The sequence below is a fragment of the Chenopodium album genome, chromosome 6, assembly GCF_948465745.1.
Source record: "Chenopodium album chromosome 6, dcCheAlbu1.1, whole genome shotgun sequence".
NCBI lineage: Eukaryota > Viridiplantae > Streptophyta > Magnoliopsida > Caryophyllales > Amaranthaceae > Chenopodium > Chenopodium album.
Window position 1 is genome coordinate 1,548,191 of NC_137839.1, and position 26,400 is coordinate 1,574,590.

At 31.7% G+C, this 26,400-nt stretch overlaps 3 protein-coding genes across 3 annotated transcripts; all 3 read left to right on the plus strand.

The window, feature by feature from the left end:
• Window positions 1-3,019: 3,019 nt before the first annotated feature.
• Window positions 3,020-4,776, plus strand: LOC145634214 (class V chitinase-like). The gene is made up of 2 exons (XM_081685640.1): window positions 3,020-4,137; window positions 4,517-4,776. Exons 1-2 carry the CDS (start codon window positions 3,066-3,068, stop codon window positions 4,537-4,539), a joined length of 1,095 nt encoding a protein of 364 aa, XP_081541766.1. The 5' UTR covers window positions 3,020-3,065; the 3' UTR covers window positions 4,540-4,776.
• A 15,492-nt stretch (window positions 4,777-20,268) lies between these two features.
• On the plus strand, window positions 20,269-21,916 carry LOC145634215 (class V chitinase-like). The gene is made up of 2 exons (XM_081685641.1): window positions 20,269-21,391; window positions 21,753-21,916. Exons 1-2 carry the CDS (start codon window positions 20,320-20,322, stop codon window positions 21,773-21,775), a joined length of 1,095 nt encoding a protein of 364 aa, XP_081541767.1. The 5' UTR covers window positions 20,269-20,319; the 3' UTR covers window positions 21,776-21,916.
• A 1,671-nt stretch (window positions 21,917-23,587) lies between these two features.
• Window positions 23,588-25,203, plus strand: LOC145634216 (class V chitinase-like). Its single transcript, XM_081685642.1, has 2 exons — window positions 23,588-24,668; window positions 24,807-25,203. The coding sequence occupies exons 1-2, from the start codon at window positions 23,588-23,590 to the stop codon at window positions 24,884-24,886; spliced, it is 1,161 nt and encodes a 386-aa protein (XP_081541768.1). The 3' UTR covers window positions 24,887-25,203.
• Window positions 25,204-26,400: the final 1,197 nt, after the last annotated feature.

A 26,400-nucleotide genomic window follows, 5' to 3' on the forward strand; every position in this document is an offset into this window, starting at 1 on the left:
TGTTTGGACCCATATACAACCATAAGTCGGCTACATAAAGTCCCCGTGGAAGCTTATAGCCAATACAAGTGGCGTGTATGGAAACTGATAAATTGAATGCTTAACGACAAATTGGATGGTTTCACCCACCCAATTGGACTCCCGGAGAGTATTAGGGTCTATAGGTAGCTTCTCGGCAATTTTTGTTTCCGGGTAAAAAAAAAAGTCTGAAATTGGCAAAATTGAAGGCTATAATACACGCTTTTTGGCCAATTTCGGAGGTTTTGGGACCTGGTGTCGAAAAGCATCGAGATACCAGGGGATACATTGCAGGGTCATATAATGTCGTTTGGAACCATATATGATCATTATATGTTGCCATAAATGTCCGTGGTAGCCTTGAGTTTATGAAATCGGTGTAAGTTGTAAACGGGTAAATTGACAGTTTGAGGGTATATTGGATGGTTTTACCCACCCAAATGGACTCTCGAGGGGTATTATGGTCCATGGGAAGCATTTCGGCAATTTTTATATCCAGATCTAAAAAAGTGAAAATTTGTCCAAAATTGAAGGTTATAATACACAATTTCAGGTCATTTTTGACATTTTTTCGAAAACTGAAATGAATACGTGGAGTGACTCCCGGGGTCATATAAGGTGGTTTGAAACCATAACACACCTATAAAGATGTCTATAAAGTACCAAGAATTAGTTATGTTTTTATTTTGAAATTTTGGAATATAATGATGTCACAAAAGTATATTGAAGTGATATTACTTGACAAAATGATGTCATATTAATATTATGATGTCATAAAAGTATATTGAAGTAATGTGACTTGACAATAATGATGTCATATAATAATGATGGAAGTGATATTAATAATGATGTCATATAAGTATATTGAAGTGATCTGATGTGACTTGACATTAATGATGTCATATAATAATGATGGAAGTGATATTAATAATGATGTCATATAAGTATATTGAAGTGATTTGATGTGACTTGACAATAATGATGTCATATAAATTTAATGATGTCATATTATGTAATTATATTTATAATGATGTGATGTCAAAATATGATGGGACTTGACTATAGTGATGTGATGTGACTTCACACTATGGTTTGGAATTGGAAAAGAACACATGTTATATATGATGTAACTATGGATAATCATACTATTACTATTCACATGTGTGTTGATTGATAGACTATGGATAGTAATAATGCTTTTATGGAATCATCATACTAGTACTATTCATGTTTGTAATCTAAGTATCACATCTCATCTCATATTCCATCATCAACTACATACAAATTGTCCTTTAATCACCATGTCCCGGGGTCAATTGGCACATTCCCAGTATAAAACAACCTCGAAAAACGAGCATTAAGGGTAATACGGGATGTACCAAAGTGTCAAAATTACATTCCCCTACCGTTCCAAACCTTTTTCCTATGATATGGGGTTGTTTCAGCAACTTTTCCTGTTTTTTCAGTTACCGCCTTTTTAACGTATTTTCCATTTTTGGGGCCCACAAAAAATATTTTTTGGAAAAAAAAGTGTCAGAATGAAGATTAATACACATTCTTTGGATTCCATCAAAAAAATTTGGGTGTTATTATCACTTTTTCTCAAGTTTTGACCCATTATTGTGTTACTATCAGTCCGGTGTTCACTACAATTTTACAAGGGGGACAATAAAAGCTCATTAGGGGAAGGTGGGCAACTCAAGCTCTTTAGGGGAAGGTGGACAACTCAAGCTTGGGGCCTTCTCCGGACCTGAGGTAGGTTGTGTGCATTGCCAGACGCTAGTAGAATGCACATAGAAATCTCATTGGGGGTGAGGCGGAAATTATGACGGTATCATAGCTTCGAGGCCGGGAATGTTGACCCGGCGATTAGCTAGGAATGATGCAGACGCGACCTCGTATCTATGAAGCCGATATTGTTTGTCTTGCCTTCGATTAATTGTTCCTTTGTTGATGTTGTGCTTTATGTTAGTTTGGGTGTTTTCAACTATTTCTTGTAACGACTTTTTGTTGTTTTAGGATACGTAGTTCGGTGATTCATTCGGCGAAGTAGTGGTACAACGTGAAAAATATATGTTGATGGGAAACCTATGTGAGTTTGGGGATTCCGGAAAATTCTTGCTACTACGTTTGTACTGTGGTTGTGGGGTTGCACGCTTGGAAAACCTTGGCGAACTAATGGAACTCCGTCTGTTGTCTTATTTCAGTCGTCTACGTAGGATATCCGCGAACCGATGAGGAAGTAAAAATTATAAATATATGAATTCGATTATTGTTTTTTTAACATATGTAGGAAAGATATATATATATATATATATATATATATATATATATATATATATATATATATATATATATATATATATAAATGTTGAAATTAATAAAGTTTGTCAAAGTTGACTTTTCAAATCAAATCATTCATATTTAATCGTTTCATAGATATAGTTAGATAAATCTTGAATAAGCCTTATTATATGGTCAAGATTTCACACCATAATTTGAGTACAAAGACCACAAACACTTGCTATATTACAAAGTTAAAAATAGTTCTTAATTACTATTGATCTCAAATCATTATCAAATATCAGTGGCTTCTTTTAAGAGTGTGATCATTTTCCCCATAACTTTACTTTCTCTTTTCCATTTCGAGTTCTCAATGCTAATGTTAAGGATGGCTATCCGTTTAATTTTATCCCTAACTTTTCTTTTACCCTTAAAGTGTGTAACCATTAGCACGAGACATAGTTACCCTTTTAAAACTCCGGTTTGATAGAGTTTCTCATCAAAAAACAAAAATGTTGAAATAAATTTGGCAAATTATACTTTTCAATTCGTTGACAACGTAATTTCTGATATAGCTTTATAAAAATCTTGAACAATTGTGTAAGAATGGTCAAAGCCGCCTAATTGTGTGGTTGAAAATTCACACCAAGTAAAGTTCGAGCACAAAAGCTTTCTGTTACAAAATTATAAATGCTTCTTACTATTGATAGATTATTACTCCCAAATAAAGCATTTGTTTGATCTCAAAACATTATCAAATATTAATGGCTTCTCTTAAGAGTTTGATCATTTCCTACATTACCTTACTATCTCTTTTCCATTTCGAGTTTTCGAATGCTAATGTTAAGGGTGGCTATTGGTCTCCTGACGATGGCCTTGAAGCCTCAGCCATCGATTCCACTCTTTTCACCCATCTCTTTTGCGCTTTTGCCAACCTTAACTTACAAACATACCAACTCACAATTCCTCCGGGATGCCAAACCTTCCCTCGAACAATCCGACAAAAGAACTCGGGGGTCAAGGCCATCTTATCCATCGGTGGAGGGAGCGCAAAATCCTCTGATTACAACAACATGGCTAGCCAACCTAGCTCTCGAAAAGCCTTTATCGACTCCTCGATAAGCCTTGCCACGAGTAATGGTTACAACGGGCTAGACTTAGATTGGGAGCAACAATCTAAGAAAGAAGAGATGGACAACATGGCAACCCTCTTAACCGAATGGAGGGCCGCAATAAAGGCTCAAGCTCCGAACTTGATCCTGACCGCGGCCCTTCGTTTCACACCTATAGCTAATTCCGTAGCTACATTCCCTGCCAAAGCTATTGCAGATAACCTAGACTGGGTCAATGTAATGGCTTACGACTTTTATGCATCAAGTTGGGTTCAGCCTCCTTATGTTACTCGTCCTCATGCCGCCCTCAATGATCCAACCGGCTCCACAGTGAGTGGAAGTAGTGGGATTGCTGCCTGGATCAAGGCCGGTGTACCGGCTAATAAACTCGTGTTGGGTGTACCATTTTATGGGCGCGCTTGGCAACTGGTTGACCCTAATAACCATGGTATATTGGCACCAGCAACTAATTTTAATGATACTTTGGTTCAGGGAGGTACGCCTACTTATAAGAAAATCAAGGATTTTATCAGTCAGAATGGTGCAACGGTTGTGTACAATTCTAGTTACGTTACTAATTATTGTTATTCCGGGATGACTTGGGTTGGTTATGATGATACACAGACCATTGCTACTAAGGTTGCTTATGCTAAGAGTAACGCCTTGAACGGGTATTTCGCTTGGAAAATTAACCAAGACTATAATTGGGCTCTTTCTACACAAGGTATGTTCAATTATGTTTAAGGGTCTAATTTGGCTAGCTGTGTTATGTTGAATCAATAACAATCTGGAATTTTAAATAAGTAGAATTCGGTAACATTATTGGACAAGCATATAGCCTGATTACTTAGTAAATCTTAGTTAAATAATTCAATTTATCTAAAAAAAATTAAGTCGAAAAGAACATGATCATATTTTGATATTGCTACCCACCACCTATTGTAGATGGGTAGAACATGATCATATTTGACTGCATATATACGCGTAACTATTTAAGAGTACATGCATAAAGATTGTATACATTTGGAAATCCATAACAATTAACACCTCAAACAATGTTTTATTTTGGACAAATGACCAACAATGTTATTTGAATATTGCAGCTTCACAGACATGGGGATCATAAACGTACGAGTGCCGTAGCTAAAAGAGAACAAGCATGCATGGGAAACAAGTTTAAATAAAATGTGCTCAATATATATTATGTTTTTATTTTTGTTATAATAAGCGTGGTATAGTATTTTCAATAAAATAAAACTTTTATGTTTACTTGAATCCACTATATTTTACTCTCTATTGTACTACATTACTACATATATATTTTCTTCTTCCTATTTTTTATTTTATTTTATTTATTAATTTATTTTATTTCTATCACGCAGACGGAGGTACTCAGTTGAGTATTGTTGTATAGACTGTATAGTCAATAGTGTTAAATCATAGTACTATTATATGTCACTGCATCAATTTTTTATGACAATTATATTTTACTAGTATTAAATTAAAATCTATCAAAATCTGTATTACGTAGTTAATGTATGAAAAAATTATGTGACACATTAGAATAAAAGTTTATTGGAGTATTTAATTAGGAAAAATTGCTCCCATTAATCTGAACTTTGCCTCGTTCGCCGAAAATAATCCCAACTTTCGTTTATTATCTATTGCACCGAACTTTGGGGGTATTAATTTATTATACTAAAAGACAAGCGCCTCAATGTGAGACTGACAAATGTTTCTTTATGATTCGCTGTATTTTTTACATATTTTAATTTTTTATTATACAATTATGATTCCATATAAAAAAATATTCTAAATATTTTATTCTAAATAACTACGTAAACTATTATAGTAAAGTCTAGCAATATTATTTCTAAAATAGTGTTAGGATTATTTTTGGGAATCAATCAATTAACCTATACTAAAAGCGAACCTAAAGTGACACTTGTCACGATGTTATAAAAAAATTTCCCGCCTTTTTATCTTTTTTTTTTTTTTTTTTTTTTTTTTTTTTGTCAAGTTTTAATGACTTCCATTTTATAACCTACCATAATACTTATTTCCATTTTGACAATACATTCAATCCAATCATACTCAATTTAATTTTTTTTTATTATTTTTTAACATATATTTTATATACTATAAATCTTTTAGTTACAAATATACTAACATAGTTTAAAATTAAGGTATTGACATATATCATCATCCAAGATTATCATAATATTATTATAATTTTTTCCCTCCGACTTAAAATTTATTTTAATTAAAAATAGGAATAATAATTTTGGTATGATACTTTGTAAAATTCTTACAAATATACATAACGTTTATAAGAACAACTGAACAAAATCATTTTATAATATTATGCTCCTCTGTTTTTTTATAAGTTATGGTTGAATTTGCACATTTGTTGCGACACAACTTTGACCATCAATATCTTTAATTAGAGACTATTATTTTGTTACAAATATTTTTTTTTGGATAAATTTGTTGAATTAACACCATTCTTTATAAATTTTGTCGTAAAATTTAATTATGATCGTGCATGGCACGAGATTTAACCTAGTTGCCTTTATTAATAGTATACTAGCATAGAGTGATATTTCTTTGCTCATTAGTCATAATGTAATCAGTTACTATAATAGATGGTCGTGAAAATGGTCAAAGCATCTATTATATTATTGCGACGTAATGAACAAAGGAAAGAATTATACAAGTATTTCATATTACATAATACGAGCATAATGGTCAGAACATCTATTATAATAAAGCCTAGAAATATTATTTCACAAATAAATAAAAAAAAAGTCTACAAAAATAATGATAGCATAATACGGTAAAAATAAAATATTCAAAAAATACATTAATAATAAAATATTCTAAAAATATTCAATTCAAATCATAGCATTCAAATAATAAAATACGATACAATATATTTTTTTTGTATTATCATCTACATAAATAATAGCCATAGTCATAACATATATGTCTTTATATTTTTCATTTCAAGGCCATATTATATATCTATATTATGTAAAGATTAATATATCGTTCTTCAATATGACATTCACTATGATATTTGACCATACCCCTCTTAAAGAATCATGGTGAATAAATTAAATTAACTTTGATTAAAAAAATGTACATCTAATAATTTAATTTTATATTAATGTAGTCATGTAGAGTCTATGAATTGTTAATATACAATTTATTGAATTTTTTTTTTGAGGGAATACAATTTATTGAAATTAAATTAACTTAGATTAAAAATATATATCTAATGTAACTTTTTCTTAAAAAAGAGTTAAACAATATTTTCCTAACAATAAATAATTATGCCAAAAATTTACGCATAAATAATAATTAAAGATTTTGCACACTTTTAAAATATTATTTTTCTATAACCATTAATTTTTCATATTTCCTTACTAATTTCATGCTAATATTCAAAATTTAAATAATTACAGTATAAGAATACATATCCATAAAAAAAATATATTTACATACATGATTGGGTAGTTGATGAAATTTGTCTTTTATTCTTAAAAATCTTAATAAATATCTTTCATTCGTATAAAAATTTACCAAATCCATTGTAACACCCCAATAATTCTCCCTTTTTCAAACCACTTACTTTAAATAAAATAGTGGAGAACCATTGACATGTTACCGCCACGTGTTAAAACGTTAAGGCTTTATCAAAGTATCGCAGCGGAAAAATCAAACTTAAGTATTTAAAATAACACAATTTAGAAAACGAATAAGTCAAAGCTTACAAATTGGAACCATATAAGGCCCTTATTTAAAACCAAACCAATATTAAAAATCCAAAACATAAACGAAATAGCAAAGCATAAATAAGTTCAACACAAGAATCGAATACTCTCAATCACACCAATCCCTTGACAATGCGTTTGTCAAATCCCTTAACTTCACATCATCAAGCTAACCTGTGCATACTGCTCCCCAATAATACAAGTGTAATAATTGGATCATCACAGGGTCATTGAAAGGCGAAGGCCATGACCAAAAGAAAACACACACAAAAGCACGCAATCAGCAAAGCTGAGTACATACAAGCTACAACGTACCAAACCTAGCATGCTCAATTAATTAAAGTAATTAAACATACAACACGAATTCATTAATCAAGTCTCCACACTTAGACAATTCAATTGACTCAACATACTTACTAACCAATTCCAAACACTTGACTCATCATATTCAATTTAATAAATTTAATTTAGTTTGGAGTAAGCAATAGACCAGGTTGTCCAATCCAGGTCCCAAATGACCATTTGAAATAAAAGTTTAGCGCGATGCAAGAATGGGCGCGACTCCATTCTCACAAAGTTAGTCTAGGATCCCATCTAACTTTCATTATAAAATAAAATGTAAATACCAAAAGAGAAGAGGACATGTTGATCAAACAAGCCTCGAAAAGCCACGGGCTACCACCGTGTACCCCAACCCATAATTGTCAATACTCTAGAAGTGCACGCTTTCCAGAGTTTTATTGCTCATCCATGTTTCACTTTACGTGATTACAATTTTAATTAATAGCCGACTCAATCAAGAAGACCATACATAACAATCATACATCAATTCGTTTTTAATCTTATTTAAGACAATGGTGATCACATCACAAATTAACCTTTAATTCCATTAAACTTCCAAATTATCCAAAATTGTTGAACATAGTCAACTCACCTAGCCATTTCGGCTTAATCCACCTTTACTCAACATACTAACAAGTTATGATTGAGTAATAAATAAATAATAATAACCTTGTGGAATAATTAATAAATTCATTCCACTTAAACCATTCAATTCCAATCCTTTAATAAACCAAATGTGGTTAACAAACCAATCCAATAAAATTATGCTTGTATCAACATTCCATACAAACATTTTATCCAATATAATTCAACATGTTTGCATCCATAATTCCATACAAACATAATCAATTCACCAAAACATGTTTCATAAACATAAGCACATGAATTAAATCAATGTGTAACCAAACAATTTCCATCCAAGTGTTCCCTAATCATGAAACTAAGTTCTTTCCTTTTGGTACCTAAACATGATACTACTTATAACGAAGTAGACATGTACGTACCTCATACAAACAATCCTTTTGAGCCACTTTTAATCACTTAAAATTCTCCTAGGGAATAATCATCACTTCCTAGAAAACAACCAACAATTAATATTACTATCCCAAGTAATTTCCAACAATATAATATGATGAAAAACTTATTAAAATAAATAAAACATATATTTATATGCTTAATTAACTTTAAACATAATTAATTTTATTAATCAAAATCAAGGATAAAATTTTAAAAATAAAAAAACTTCGTTAAAAAATGAAAAACTGCCCGAAAATCATATTTAGAGGCAGAATTTGGCCACGAGAGGGTGGTGCTCACTACCAAAGGTAGTGAGTCTTTCTTAAAACATCGTTTCCACATGGAAAACACTACTTTTTTGTCAAAATCGGATGAGTTCAGAACCTGATCGGGATTAAAACGGGATTAATATTAACGAACCGAAATCTAAACATTAAAATACGAATTTACGTGCTCAAAATAATCTGGAAACTAATTAGTAATATAATCACCAAAATTTCAAAACATCATTACTATAAAAGCCCTAAATCAATTGTTCATAAAAACCCTAAAATCATGATTTTCAATAAATTGAAACCCTAGGTTTATAATTCATAAAATATGAAATTTATAACATAAATATAATCTGAAATTTATAATCTTTATACCATTAAAATATAATTTAATACTAAAAATATAATCTTTATACTAAAATCAAAACCCAAAACAATTAAAATAACATTAAGCAAAATAATGAAACAAAGGAGGATGAAAATAAGACTAACCTTTTTGTGTGGGAAATTTTGGGGATGTATGGGGTATTTATAGGAGAGAGAGTGGTGTAGGGTTAGTTTTAAGATTGGGCCTCATAAAATTAATGGGCCAATTAAGAAAAGAAAGTGGGTTTGGTTTGTTTGCTGGATATAAATTAGTGAAGAAAGGTTCATAAAAAGTTCTTTGTAATAAAATCGTTCATCAAACCCAAAAATAATTTGAAACTTTTGAAATTAAATCCGAAAAAAAATACAAATAAATATTATGAATAAAATATAATTTCATTACTAATATATTTAAAAATACGGGGGATTACAATCTACCCCTCTTAAAAGAAGTTTCGTCCCGAAACTTAGCACAAAATCCCTTAAATTGCAAAACTTTTGCATAAAGCCATTTCAAAAATTTCAAAATTATATCCCAATTGTGTCATAATATCGACACTAATACTTTATCACCATTCCAATTTACGCACTTCACTAGATGCGTAAACAAATAAAATCGCTATGAAAAGCATGAAAACACCATAAAATAGCATAAAATAGGGTAAAAAAAACGCGAAATTATACGCATTCTACCCCCCTTAAAGAACAAGAGTTACGCCCTCGTAACTCACCTCATTAAACAACTTAGGTTATCTCTTTCTCATATCATCCTCGGCCTCCCAATGGCTCATGTTTTCCTCACTTTTCGAGTATACCAAAATATCATCAATAAAAACAACTACAAACTTGTTCATGGAATACTCGATTCATCAAGTCTATAAAAATTGCAAGTGCATTGGTCAACTCAAAAGACAAAACTGTAAACTCGTAGTGCCCATATCTAATCCTAAAAACAGTCTTAGGTATATCCTTATCAGCCACTCTTAATTGATGATACCCCGAACGTAAATCAATCTTGAAAAACACACTAGCTCCCTTCAATTGATCAAACAAATCATCGATCTTGGGTAGTGGGTACTTATTCTTTATTGTGACATTATTTCAACTCTCTATAATCGATCCACAATCTCATGCTCCCATATTTCTTCTTCACAAAATACATCCAAAACTCATTCACAATTGGCACATCTTCCACATTCACTTACTACTCATTTCCAAGTCTTGCACACAACAAAAGAACAAAGGATGCCCCTTACGTACAAGTTTTGACAACTTTAACGCAGAAATAATCCCAATACCATTTGGTTTCCCAAAACGTCTGTAATACACAATCTCCCCCAAAGAACTCCTTAAGTAAACATTCTTTATCTCACAATCAATCTTATATTAGCTTATAAGTGGCTAACCAATCTATTCCCAAAATGACATCAAGGTCATCCAACTCAAATTCTATAAGATCAGATGGAAAATCAGTCTCTCCAATCCTCAAAGGTAAACCCTTATGTATCTTGGTGCACCTCACAACCTCACTAGTAGGCAAACTAATAAGCAAGTCAATCGAATTTGGTTCAACTAGTCCTAATAGCAGCAGCTAAAGCATCATTGTTAGCCATCCTCCTTCTCTACCTAGAAATGTAACACACTCTTAGGCTGACATCAGCGCGAAAAAAACTCTTCTTGCTTAATAAATCACATTCATAATCATCAAATATATATATTAAGGTAGAAAGGTGGACACGGCCACACAATCGCCCCTAATAAGTCACTTTCAAAGGAAATGATTATTTATTTTTAATCATTCCTACGCACACGAAAATTAAATAAAATAATTCCCTTGATTCAATTCCACCAAAATTCATGCATCAAGTGCATAACATCATTAAATTAACACACATTAGTAGACACATAATTACATGCTTCACACAAATAAATTAAATCATTTAAACATTTCACATTACACAAAGAATCTCATTCCATTCCATTCCATATGACATGCTTTAATCCTTAAACATGATACTAAGTGATCACTCAAGTTTGCACCATTACATGAACATACACAATTAAATAACTTGCATGATCACTTCATACAATATAAAAGCATTAAGTAATTAATTACAATGCATAAAGAAATAAATAATCTATTCTATACGCCCTTTCTAATGCTACCCAAATCTCACCGATAAGCAAAATAAGCACACAAGTTAGGAATAAAAATAAATAATTAAATTCATTTTATTTCAAAATAACAAAAATACTTTGAAAATATATAAAACAAATAAATAAACTTTTTTTATTAAATGCCGAAATAAATATATTAGAATAGAATAATTTTTGAAAATCTAAGTTAACTTTAAATAAGGTAGTCGAATAAACTCATTAGATTAAATCGAACCTAAGCTCCCAAATACCACTTTGTAACACCCCAATAATTCTCCCTTTTTCAAACCACTTACTTTAAATAAAATAGTGGAGAACCATTGACATGTTACCGCCACGTGTTAAAACGTTAAGGCTTTATCAAAGTATCGCAGCGGAAAAATCAAACTTAAGTATTTAAAATAACACAATTTAGAAAACGAATAAGTCAAAGCTTACAAATTGGAACCATATAAGGCCCTTATTTAAAACCAAACCAATATTAAAAATCCAAAACATAAACGAAATAGCAAAGCATAAATAAGTTCAACACAAGAATCGAATACTCTCAATCACACCAATCCCTTGACAATGAGTTTGTCAAATCCCTTAACTTCACATCATCAAGCTAACCTGTGCATACTGCTCCCCAATAATACAAGTGTAATAATTGGATCATCACAGGGTCATTGAAAGGCGAAGGCCATGACCAAAAGAAAACACACACAAAAGCACGCAATCAGCAAAGCTGAGTACATACAAGCTACAACGTACCAAACCTAGCATGCTCAATTAATTAAAGTAATTAAACATACAACACGAATTCATTAATCAAGTCTCCACACTTAGACAATTCAATTGACTCAACATACTTACTAACCAATTCCAAACACTTGACTCATCATATTCAATTTAATAAATTTAATTTAGTTTGGAGTAAGCAATAGACCAGGTTGTCCAATCCAGGTCCCAAATGACCATTTGAAATAAAAGTTTAGCGCGATGCAAGAATGGGCGCGACTCCATTCTCACAAAGTTAGTCTAGGATCCCATCTAACTTTCATTATAAAATAAAATGTAAATACCAAAAGAGAAGAGGACATGTTGATCAAACAAGCCTCGAAAAGCCACGGGCTACCACCGTGTACCCCAACCCATAATTGTCAATACTCTAGAAGTGCACGCTTTCCAGAGTTTTATTGCTCATCCATGTTTCACTTTACGTGATTACAATTTTAATTAATAGCCGACTCAATCAAGAAGACCATACATAACAATCATACATCAATTCGTTTTTAATCTTATTTAAGACAATGGTGATCACATCACAAATTAACCTTTAATTCCATTAAACTTCCAAATTATCCAAAATTGTTGAACATAGTCAACTCACCTAGCCATTTCGGCTTAATCCACCTTTACTCAACATACTAACAAGTTATGATTGAGTAATAAATAAATAATAATAACCTTGTGGAATAATTAATAAATTCATTCCACTTAAACCATTCAATTCCAATCCTTTAATAAACCAAATGTGGTTAACAAACCAATCCAATAAAATTATGCTTGTATCAACATTCCATACAAACATTTTATCCAATATAATTCAACATGTTTGCATCCATAATTCCATACAAACATAATCAATTCACCAAAACATGTTTCATAAACATAAGCACATGAATTAAATCAATGTGTAACCAAACAATTTCCATCCAAGTGTTCCCTAATCATGAAACTAAGTTCTTTCCTTTTGGTACCTAAACATGATACTACTTATAACGAAGTAGACATGTACGTACCTCATACAAACAATCCTTTTGAGCCACTTTTAATCACTTAAAATTCTCCTAGGGAATAATCATCACTTCCTAGAAAACAACCAACAATTAATATTACTATCCCAAGTAATTTCCAACAATATAATATGATGAAAAACTTATTAAAATAAATAAAACATATATTTATATGCTTAATTAACTTTAAACATAATTAATTTTATTAATCAAAATCAAGGATAAAATTTTAAAAATAAAAAAACTTCGTTAAAAAATGAAAAACTGCCCGAAAATCATATTTAGAGGCAGAATTTGGCCACGAGAGGGTGGTGCTCACTACCAAAGGTAGTGAGTCTTTCTTAAAACATCGTTTCCACATGGAAAACACTACTTTTTTGTCAAAATCGGATGAGTTCAGAACCTGATCGGGATTAAAACGGGATTAATATTAACGAACCGAAATCTAAACATTAAAATACGAATTTACGTGCTCAAAATAATCTGGAAACTAATTAGTAATATAATCACCAAAATTTCAAAACATCATTACTATAAAAGCCCTAAATCAATTGTTCATAAAAACCCTAAAATCATGATTTTCAATAAATTGAAACCCTAGGTTTATAATTCATAAAATATGAAATTTATAACATAAATATAATCTGAAATTTATAATCTTTATACCATTAAAATATAATTTAATACTAAAAATATAATCTTTATACTAAAATCAAAACCCAAAACAATTAAAATAACATTAAGCAAAATAATGAAACAAAGGAGGATGAAAATAAGACTAACCTTTTTGTGTGGGAAATTTTGGGGATGTATGGGGTATTTATAGGAGAGAGAGTGGTGTAGGGTTAGTTTTAAGATTGGGCCTCATAAAATTAATGGGCCAATTAAGAAAAGAAAGTGGGTTTGGTTTGTTTGCTGGATATAAATTAGTGAAGAAAGGTTCATAAAAAGTTCTTTGTAATAAAATCGTTCATCAAACCCAAAAATAATTTGAAACTTTTGAAATTAAATCCGAAAAAAAATACAAATAAATATTATGAATAAAATATAATTTCATTACTAATATATTTAAAAATACGGGGGATTACATCCATATCTATATATTTGTGTTGTATATTCTAGCTATCAGTTGTTGATTGGTTGTATGGATATTATGTACTCTGTAATTGTTTTTGACACAATGATTTGCTTAGGAAAATTGTATATAGTGGCGGGTCAAATATAAGCTAAGGTAAGTTATTATTATGTCTAAAGTTTGGTGAATACGAGTAAAACAAATATTCGATTGTATATATAACTGCTTATGGTAAGAAAATTTTAGTTTATATCTATGGGAGGTAGGAAAGATTTAGTTTATATCTCTTATAATTATGATAGTATTATTCAATTATTTTTCAAATAAACAAATAACATTATATAAAAAAAGGAAATAAAATAAATCCAAATGACAAAATTAATTTGTTAGTAAAAATGAACCATTTATTACTAATTGAATTATTAGTTTTTTTCCCTACGGGATTAATAATACCTTATTTAAAAAATTAATAAGTTGATTTATAAACCATTTATTACTAATTGAATTATGCAAGAAAAACAAAAAGTCATTGTAAAAGACATTGTATAGAAAATGAAAGGCCGATTAAAATTAAATTTATGTTCAAGATTATGTATTTTTTTTCCAAGACAACATTTCGGCTCAGCATTCAGTATTTGTCAAGGAGTACAACAAACGATAAAAGTAATTTTTACACTATTTTAATTTGTATATTTACCAAAAACTTTTGTATTCATCCGATACCCGAATTGAATTTAGGATAACTTGTAGATTATTTTGGGTAACTTTTATCAATAAAGCATAAATAACTTTCATTCATTATAGGGTAGCTTTTATAATAGGTACACAATATTGTATTGTACATCTGATTTTTTATAAATGTTTGTATTGATTTCATAATTGATGTCAAACTAAATATTATCGATTTTATTTAATTTTAATTAAAAAAAAAAAACCAATATTAGCCTTTCAAAATACGAAATATTTGTTTCCTTAATTATGCCACTTTAATCATATTGCTTCAAATTAGTTATTATTCTTTAACTTAACTATAAATAAAGATTGGAAATTTTTTCTGGATTATTTGTAGTATTGGAAAGTATATATTTATTATAAAAAAAGTAAATCAATATTTATGTTAGGAAATCATGAAAATCTTATGCATGTATAGAAACTTGCTTTTATTGTTTGAAGTTTAACAAAAATAACTATGCTTGAATATGTAAACAGTAATTATATAGATATATTTTATACATAAGATAAGCCAATGAGAGAGTGACATTTGTCATCCTCACATTGAGGCGCTTGTCTTTTAGTATAATATATATAGATAGATAGATAGATAGATCGATAGATAAATAGATTTGTGTGTACACCGAACTCGATATTAGAATTTAAGAGACTAAGGGTCAGGACAAACACAAATATATTCTTGTAGTAAAAAACCAGACCCAATTGAAGAATAAACACATTATTAATCTGAACGTTCAACCCACTAATTTATTTGCTAAGCCCATAATAACTGCCACACCCAATATGGCTACATGAGGATTACATAAAGTAGGGTTATACAGGGCAGCAATAGGGTGGGCGGAATGGGCCATGACAGATTAACAATTTTTAGCAGTTGTTGAAGGCCGAGACCAGGTACATATTCACGGTCCCTCGTTTAGAAATTAAATGAACATTTATTGTAACAAAAATGAACATTTTTTGACTGAACATATTTTACAATAATTTTTTATTTCTTAATTATTAAATGTTCATTTTCATGTAGTATGATGTTCTTTCTAATAAAATTAATGTTCATTTTCATGTAGTACAATGTTTATTCGTACAAAATAACCATTGATTTTGTTAAGAGAAGTATTGGCCAAAAAAGCTTCGGTGACACCAAGAATAGGGTCTTTAGGTGCCAAATCCACATGACCACACCACATCGACGACGACAACCTATGAGCTTCGCCCATCAATGGCGGAGTTCTGGAGGTGACTGTTCGTGATACGGCAGAGGATGTGGCTCGTAGTAATGTCGCAAATTTAGGATGAATTTAAAGGTTTGGACAAAGAAAATGGTGGTGGATTTGGAGGAAGGCGATGACAAAGTGAACACCTGCTCCCATAAATGGCGGAGTTCAAGTGGTAACTGATTGTGATATAGCGAAGGATATGGCTCGTAATGGTGGTGAATTTGGAAGAGGACGATGACAAAAAAAAAATTGTGAACATTAATATTTTAAGAATGAATATTTGATAGTTTGAATTAATGAACATTTAATTTTGTAAGAATAATTATCTTATAGTAAAAAAATGTTTATTTTTGTTATATTATATGTTCATTTTCAAATTGAGGGACCAATAAAAAAATGGCTGGACTTGGGACCAGCTAAAAATTTGCGCAATTTGTAGCAAATCAATATACTTATGCCAAAATTGCCCCATTTTACTTTATTTTCATGTATTTTAATTTAAATAGGTTCTTGTCAAGAATAAATAAATAAATAGGCCTAGTTAAATTTTATAAGTTTGTTCAAGCTTTGAATTAATAAGCTATCAAATTCAATTCAATTTACAACTAAAATAAATTCTAATAAGTTTATTTAAGCTTAAGTTATTTATGAAGAGATTTTTTTTTTTTTTTTTTGAAGGAATAACCAGATAATCACAATTTGCATTATTTTTTCTTAAAAAATTGGATATAAATACATCTAATATATTTATAAGGATTTTTTGACTTTTACCACAAAAAAAAAAAAAACCAATTTATTATAACTACTTGTACACTGTATTCATAACTTAGATTTAACAAAATTGGACCCTTATTTTCTGTGGGCCCTGGGTCAAATACGGGTCTGCTATATGCAGGGAATTAGAGATGATTCTAATGTAGTCTTATTACTCTTGATTACCACAAATTTTTAAAATGGATGGTTGAGATTATTTGTTTTTTATTATTTATTTCTAATTAATAATTTTAATTAAAAATCATTTTAATTTTTTTTGAAATTCAGAAATAAAAAATATATATAAAATAATCTTTATTTAACTAAAGTTACTAATTAAAGATAAATAAAAAAAATCTCAGCCGTCTATTTTTAAAATAAATTGTGATAATCAAAAGTCATGAGACTAAACTAGACTTCTCATATATGCAGCCAATTGTTTCCCAAGGCGCTGCGACTAAGGTTTTGTGAAATAGGTAGTTCACATATCCCATGTGAATAAAAAATTCATCAGAGCATAATTAACAAAATACGAGAAAAAATTCATGAGAGCATAATTAACAATTTAACAATTAGAGTACTCAGAAAGTTTGGCCATGGATATACTCCATTACTCCGTATCAAATTTGTCTCTCCCTCTCTTAAGCAACAAATCCATGACCAAACATTACTAAGATAAGTCTATTGAAATTCAAATGGCACAACTTGCATGATAATTCACAATAAAGAAGTGACCCATTTAGAGCATAGTCATCCGTTGCCCTTTTGTAATGGGCAGGAAGAAAGAGAAATTGAAATAATATTATAAAATACAAAAAATAGTATTTTTGGAGAGAGAAATGTCATGACCTGATCATGGCCATGACCTCTAGCAAATGGTGGGCAAAAGATGAGGGTGTGCCACTTGTCTTATAATAATTGGTCTATAGTGTTATTTTTAATATTCTTTTTAATGCTTTATGTGCATAAAATATTTATGACTAGGGCAACCAATGACTTTGCTCTTAGTGTATAAATGGAAAAGGAATATTTGTGTTCTGTTAAGGCATGATATTTTGATGTATATTTCACTCTTCAAAAGACGGATGTACCCTTAGATTTGCTTCCCATGTCAATCTGACTGATCATCCGTATTTCCCCTATAAATATTTTGTAATTCTCACCAAAAATAAAAATACTCATCCGTAAAAAATTTCTGTGAAAAAAACAAAACCCCTATAAATACTCCTCTGAATTCTCACCAAAAATAAAAATACTCATCCGTAAAAAATTTCTGTGAAAAAAACAAAAACAAACCATGATCTCCTCGGAATCGCTTTTTGATCTTCATCGAGAGCTCGAAGATTATGATGGCTGACAAAGTAAAGATTATGACGATATAATATCAAGTATGAATGAACTGCAATTGAAGGAAGAGGAAGAGGAAGAGGAAGGGGAGGAGGAGGAAGAGGAGGAGGAGGAGGAGGAGGAAGAGGAAACAGAGAGGAAGAGAATCTCGTTGTTAGTTTTTTTCTCTATTTTCTTATTTAATTTATTTAGGGTTAGAGTTTATGTTTCAATTTTTGCAATTTCAATTTCGATTATGGGTTCGTGGCTTATAAATTCATACGAATTTGATTCTTTGTTTCTTCAACTTTAATTCTTTCTTTATTGTTGTTGACAATTGATCGACGTGTGAATGTGTTTTTGTACTTGCAATTTTTGAATTCTTTCGAATTTCTGAAGTTTGCCTAGCCAAGGGATTTTTCATTATTTTTGCTTGTTTGATTTTCGGGGAGGGGTGCTGAATTTCGGATTTGGCCGAAATTATAGTATGCGTAAGGTATGGGTAGTCTCTGTCGGTTTCATGGTTTTTGTACTTAGGATTTTTCCGGATTTGAATGTGAACATAGCCGGATCGAAATCATGGATCTAGGCATAGCCGAAGGATTTGCCTGGCAAATTTTGGGTTTTTGTGTTTAAAGTTTGAATTTTGGGTTTTTGTGTTTAAATTCTGAGGATCAGTGACCTCATCTAAAGCTGCCCAAAGAACACCCTGTTCTTGTTCAACAGAGACAGGGTCCAATTCCTTTATGTTCACCATCTCTAATGGAGAACAGTCTAGCACAAGACCTTGATGTGGGCGGTTATCACTGACCATGTTGAGATCATGCTTGGAAATCTCTCTAATGCTTAAACCGATCTTATTATGGAAGTTTTGATTTGACTGTTTGAATGATTGCATTATATTGAATTAGTGTTTGTAATAGCAAATTAAACGTGTTATGGTCATGAATCTTTGTTTTGTTGATCGTTGTATATGATGGGCCATTTCAACTTTTGAGTATGTCAATATGGAGTTATGAACCTTTAATGCTATAGGGTGGTTTGATGGATTTGTCTATTACTTTCACTATAGGGATTAACGAAAGAGTAGTACCAAAAAGAATAGTGAATTTGCAGAGATAAGATGTACGGAGTATTGTTTATTTGTATACAAAAAAGGTAGATAGGTTTATGTATAAGTATGGCTAGCTTTTTGTGTAATGTGTGTATGTTCCTTGGTTGAATGCATATGACCTCTATTTATAGTTGAAGATGGAGCTTGGAAGAAATAGGCGAAAGTTTCCAGAAATTCCTCCATCATTCTTGTAGCCATATATTATATTCTTAATGTTCACGAATCATATATTCTAGTTACTTTCAATGTTAATAATTTTTTAGAATATTCAAGTAGATAATTCTAGAGATAATCTAAACAAGAACTAACCTTACTTGATGATTTTTCAGGAAAATTCTAAAATATGCACAAATACTCCATTAAAATATTGGACCCATAAAATGTGGACCATACCCAACAACATGACATGTCCCAATTGAGAAGATAAGATTTTCATTAATGGAGTAATAGGTTTATCACATGATATCAACTTCATATATATATATATATATATATATATATATATATATATATATTATGCGTAAATTTGGGATATTATTTTTAGGATATAAAATATTTTAAAATTGCACATAATATTTAACAGAGGTAGTAATTATAATTTACAACTTAAAAATCTAAATTACTTACTAAAAAAATCTGACTTCATATACTAATCATTCCTCAACCGAATACAAAAACATTGAAATAATAAGTGTGGTACATATAAAGAAAAATAAAAAAGGTAATCTAATTAGTTTTTCTCTCATAATCATTTGTCAACAGAAAACAAAAATGTTGAAATAATAATAAGTTTGGCAAACTTGACTTTTCAACTCATTCTAAGATAGATCTTGAATACTTATGTAAGAATTGTCAAAGCCTTATCATATATATGGTCAAGAATTCACACCATAATTTGAAGTCAAAGGCCACAAACACTACTTGCTATTACAAAGCTATAAATACTTCTTACTATTGACTTCAAAATATCATCAAATATCAATGGCTTCTCTTAAGAGTTTGATCATTTCCTACATTACCTTACTATCTCTTTTCCATTTCGAGTTCTCGAACGCTAATGTTAAGGGTGGCTATTGGTCACCAGACAATGGTCTCGATGCCTCAGACATCGACGCAACTCTTTTCACCCACCTCTTTTGCGCATTTGCAAACCTTAACTTAGATACATACCAACTCACAATTCCTTCGGAATGTGAATCCTTCCCTCAAACCATCCGACAAAAGAACTCGGCGGTCAGGGCCGTCCTATCCATCGGTGGAGGAGACGCAAAATCATCCGATTACAACAACATGGCTAGCCAACAAAGCTCTCGAAAAGCCTTTATTGACTCCTCGATAAGCCTTGCTAAGGATAATGGCTTCGACGGGCTTGACTTAGATTGGGAGCAACAGACTAATAACGATGAGATGAATAACATGGCAACACTTTTAAATGAATGGAGGGCCGCGATAAAGGATCAAGCTCCGAGCTTGATCCTGACCGCGGCCCTTCGTTTCACACCTATTATTAGTGAAGGAGTTTCATTCCCTGCGGATGCTATATCCGCTAATTTAGACTGGGTGAACGTCATGGCTTACGACTTTTACGCACCCGGTTGGGTTCAGCCCCCGTATATTACTGAACCCCATGCCGCGCTCTTTGATCCAACTGGCAACGATGTGAGCGGAAGCAGTGGGATCGCTGCTTGGATCAAGGCCGGTGTACCGGCTAATAAACTCGTGTTGGGTGTACCATTTTACGGTCACGCTTGGCAACTGGTTGACCCTAATAACCATGGTATATTGGCACCAGCGACTAATTTTAATGATACTTTGGTTAAAGATGGGACGCCTAGTTATGCAGAAATCAAGGATTTTATTAATCAGAATGATGCAACGGTTGAGTATGATTCGAATTATGTTACTAATTATTGTTACTCCGGGACGACTTGGGTTGCTTTTGATGATACACAGGCCATTGCTACTAAGGTTGCTTATGCTAAGAGTAACGCCTTGAACGGGTATTTTGCTTGGCAAATTAACCAAGATCTTAATTGGGCTCTTTCTAAGCAAGGTATGTTCAAATCTTTCTAGTTTTATTTAGTGTGTTTGTTCAATTGTCTAGTTAGGCTATGTTATACTAATAGCGACCATAAGTTTATTTAACTGGTAAAATTCAACATGACATGACTAATTAGTAAAATTTAATGTCAATCAATAAAAAGAGGCGAATAGAATGTGACTTTGACTAGTTGACTAACTACGTATAAATAGTAGTATTATATACATATTCCAATCCTTGACAAATCAACATTTTTTCTTTGACGGGACAAATTAACACTTTAAACAGTATTATTGATGCTTAACTATGTTTTGATGCTTATAGATCATATTTCAAAAGAGCTAACTAAAGTTAATTTATTTGAATATTGCAGCTTCACAAACATGGGGATCATAGTGCCATAGCTAAATGGGAACTACCATGCATGGGAATGAAGTTCAAATAAAATGTGCTGAATATTATACAAAGTATATATTTCTATTTTTTAAATGTTAAGTGTCATAGTTTGAATAAAATAAAAGTATTACATTCACTTAATTCGTCTCCTTCCATTGTACTTTTTCCGTTAAACTTCGCAGTGAAGATGTGAATCGATCTCATTCATAATCCCCTGAAATTAAAAGAGAAATTCTAACCAATTGAACTATTTCTTTATTTCACAACACGTGATTTATATAACCAATTTTTTTGCAAATTTTATTGAAGCGGTGATTAAAATAACGTATAAAAAGTATAACCAACTACTCAATCCATTTAACTTCATCAACAATTAATACTTCAACGCTTTGCATTACAACTCCAACACCAAGAAATGCAATCCATAAGTTTGATTGGGTTCATAATATAGGATACAAGACGGGTCGGATCACCCACTTAATGTACGGGTTGGATTATTAAGTTTGAAACAAATCGTTTACGTGTCATAAAAACTTAACTTCAATCAGCCCACTCTTTAGTCAATGAATTAAAGGGTTGAACATCATAAATTGCTATGCGTGTTATGTAGTGTGCTACATTTTTGGACAATGAACATGAATTCTGTATCATACTCAACTACCAAGTCAAAATTTTAAGTTGATGGGTTATCTCTTAAGATCATTTTTTTTCCCTCTAGTTACATGTAATAAGACTATTATCCCTTACTCTTTTAATCTACTTTGGATTATTTTTAACGCATGTCTTTCGTGTTAGTCATTGTTAGCCTTCCTCGACTTTAATTGAAATTCTCATAGTATGTACAATACGTCTACTAGTTCTTTTTATTTTAACAATAATAACATTTATAAATCCGAATTTCTTCAAAGTTTCTTTGTTTCGAAATACATACTTATAAGAGTTCATCCATCATATAAGAGTTCTAATAATATCTACAGTTCTCACACATTATCCTCTATTCCTCAAATGAAATTCGTATAAAAACAAATGGCATACATCATATTTGAAGTCATACATAGCTAGTTGCTTATATGAATTCATATACGCAAGTAGAAATGTCAAAGTCTTATCTCATGGTGTAGAATTTAACATAACAAAATTAAAAGAGTGAGGACTAACTATTGTGAATTTGTGATTGTGCCCCTTGACGTTGTGCACATGCTTGCTATTAATAGGTAGGACTAATTTTGTTTCGAAAATACTAGTTACAAATTTGCTTTTGCACTATTCATATACCTCCTCTGTTCTTTTTTACTTGACCCGCTTTGACTTTTACACTATTCATCACCCCTCCTTTAATCGTGTTTTGTGAATAATATGTAAGGAAAAACATATTCATGTTGAATCATTTTGAATTCGTCTAAATAAGTACTATCATACTATATAATTTTTATATTTTTTAATTATAGAGAGTTAAAGTTATTGACCGTTAAAGTTTTGCATTGACAAGCGTGATAAAAGAAACAGGTCAAGTAAAAAAGAACAGAGGAAGTATATTAATTTTGATTAACATATAAAAGATATCTCGTATAATATATGTAAATTTAGTCTCAATATATAATTTTAAAATTTAATTTTTATTAATACAAAATTTAATGTTTTTGTGATCAACTTGTACATTAATACATACGTCAGTCAAATACAGATGGACAATTTGCTAAACAACTACATTGATAGCTAGTGTTCAATTGTATTAATACTTGTTTCAAAAAAAAAAAACATTGTATATATATACCACTATAACTCTTTCAACCCAACCAACCTTTACTTACAATGGCTTCCATAAACTACCAACCCTCTCTTAAGAGTATTATTTCCTTCATTGCTTTCCTTTCACTTCTCCATTTCCCATTTTCGAGTGCGGTTAAGGGTGGCTATTGGTTTCCCGATAGCGGCCTAGTCGCCTCGGAAATCGACTCTACTCTTTTCACCCATCTCTTTTGCGCCTTTGCCAACCTTAATACTCAAACCAACCAACTCTCAGTCCCACAACAATGCTCCTCATCCTTCCCTCGAACCGTTCGACAAAGAAACCCGAACGTGAAAGCCCTCTTATCCATCGGTGGAGGGAGCGTACCATCATCAGATTTCAACAACATGGCTAGACAAGCAAGCTCCCGAAGAACCTTCATCGACTCCTCGATCAACCTAGCCTTAAACAATGGTTATGACGGCCTCGACTTGGACTGGGAGCACCAGTCCACAGTCGAGGAAATGAACAACTTAGGTACCCTCCTTAATGAATGGAGGGCCGCGGTAAGAGCCAGGGCTCCGAATTTAATCCTAACCGCGGCCCTCCATTACTCGCCTAGGCCTAACCCAGCAGCCACTTTCCCTACACAAGCCATAAACAACAACCTAGACTTTCTCAATGTTATGGCTTACGACTTCTACGCTCCCGCCTGGTCCCCTCGGCCTTACCTCACTCGACCTCACGCCTCGCTCCGTGACCCTACGAGCAGTGTGAGCGGAAGCAGTGGGATTTCTGCTTGGATGCAAGCGGGCGTGCCCGCTAATAAACTAGTCCTTGGCGTACCCTTCTACGGGTACGCCTGGCAACTATCGAACCCTAACCAAAACGGTATTTTAGCACCATCTAATGGTGGAGACACCAGTGTTGGTCAGGGTACGCCTAGTTATAGGCAAATTAGGGACTTTATTTCGCAACGAGGTGCAACGGTTGTGTATAACTCTACGTATGTTACTAACTATTGTTACTCCGGGACGACTTGGATCGGTTATGATGATACACAAGCTATATCTACTAAGGTCACTTATGCTAGGAATACCGGCTTGCTCGGGTATTTCGCTTGGAGTCTCGGCCAAGATCGAAATTGGGCGCTTTCTAGACAAGGTACGTATGTCCAACAAACGTGTTTCAATTCGGGTTTTGACCTGTTACTGATTATTGATTATATATAAGCATTAAATATATTTTAAAAATTTTAATATGTTGATCAGTGTTATTAATGTTTATTTTATGTTGTTGCAGCTTCACAAACATGGGGATCGGGGGCACGAGTAACGGACCCAGAACTAGAATGGAATGTACTACATCCCTTCAGTTTTTAATTTCCGCATAAGTGTTATTGTATAAGAAAACAAAATTATCTTTTTATGTATAAGAGTATGCCTATTATGGGTATGTATGTGTTAATGTGTAATAAGTGTCGTTATGAATAATAAGGTGTGTGAGAGACTGAGGGATACATGAGACACAAAATAAATGTAGCGTATGTACGTGTCTGAGACTTTGAGTACTATCAACTGTTTTTAATGCACGAATTGCTGAAACTATGTGAGTAGTAATTAGTTTACCTGCAACTGTGTTTACGACTCATTAAGAGAATGTTGGGTCCACTAAGAACTACTATCACCTCTCGATTTAAATTAAAAGAAATGTTTGCACCATTTTTTTTTTTTTACAATGCTTAATGAGCTTGGTTTTGTGGCGTAAAATGCTAACAGCTAACCTAATGCGTTACAGAGTAATATTTTGAGGTTTATATGATCGATAATAATATTCGATTAAACTTTTTTTTTTAATTTGGATCGGACCTCATAATATAAGTTTAATCATTTCGGTGTACACCAAACCCATTTTAGAAATTAATAAAATCTGGAAGACAAAGGGCCAGGAAAACCAATAGTTGGGCTGATAAAACCTCTATGAATTATGATATTCTTGTTTATACCACCTGGATATTGCGCCAATTAACCAGATTAGTAAATAAAAAAGACTTCTAGCGACAATTTGATAAAAAAACTTACTCCGGCGACAGTTTGGTAAAAAAAGCTAACAATGTACGACAATTTGGTAAAAATAATAAACTCCGGCGACATTTTGACCAAAAAATCTATTTTTTTCCCAACAAACTCTTTAAAAATCCTATTTTAATTTGTTTTTGTGTTCTTAAATTTATTTTTTCCATTTAAAATATTGAATTTACATGTCATCCCTTTTATTTTCAACCCCTTTTTTAAAAAATTTCGTTAATAAAGGGTATAAAATTTAAGTGAAATTTGATACTTAACGTTTTTTTTCTTCAAATTGTAATTTCCGTAAAAAAGGGTTGGTAAAATAACAAGAAAAACAAACTATATTAAGCATTCGCGAGTAATTTATCGAATTTTTTTGTATTTTTTGGGTTAAGTGTCGCCTGAGATTATTTTATTTACCAAATTGTCGCTTAAGGTTAGTTTTTTTTACCAATTTGTGGCCGGAGTAAGTTTTTTTACTAAATTGTCGCTAAGGGTCTTTTTTATTTACCAATCTGGTCAATTGGCCCTGGATATTGCAATAAGTCTATTGTGCACAATGATCCATCAAGAATAGCTAGACCACAGACGGTTGTTCAGATTTTATTGCCAAATGTTCAAAAGTATGAGCGTGGTGCAGTGTTCGGATTTTCTTACAAATTTTGCAATTGTTCAGATTTTTTTTACGAAATTTTAATTTTAAAAGTATAGACGTACATTGAGATTGTTCATATATTTTTACTAAATGTTCAAAATTTACGATGTTCGGATTTTTTTACTAAATGTTCAAAATTTGCACTTGTTAAGATCTTTTTACTGGATGTTCA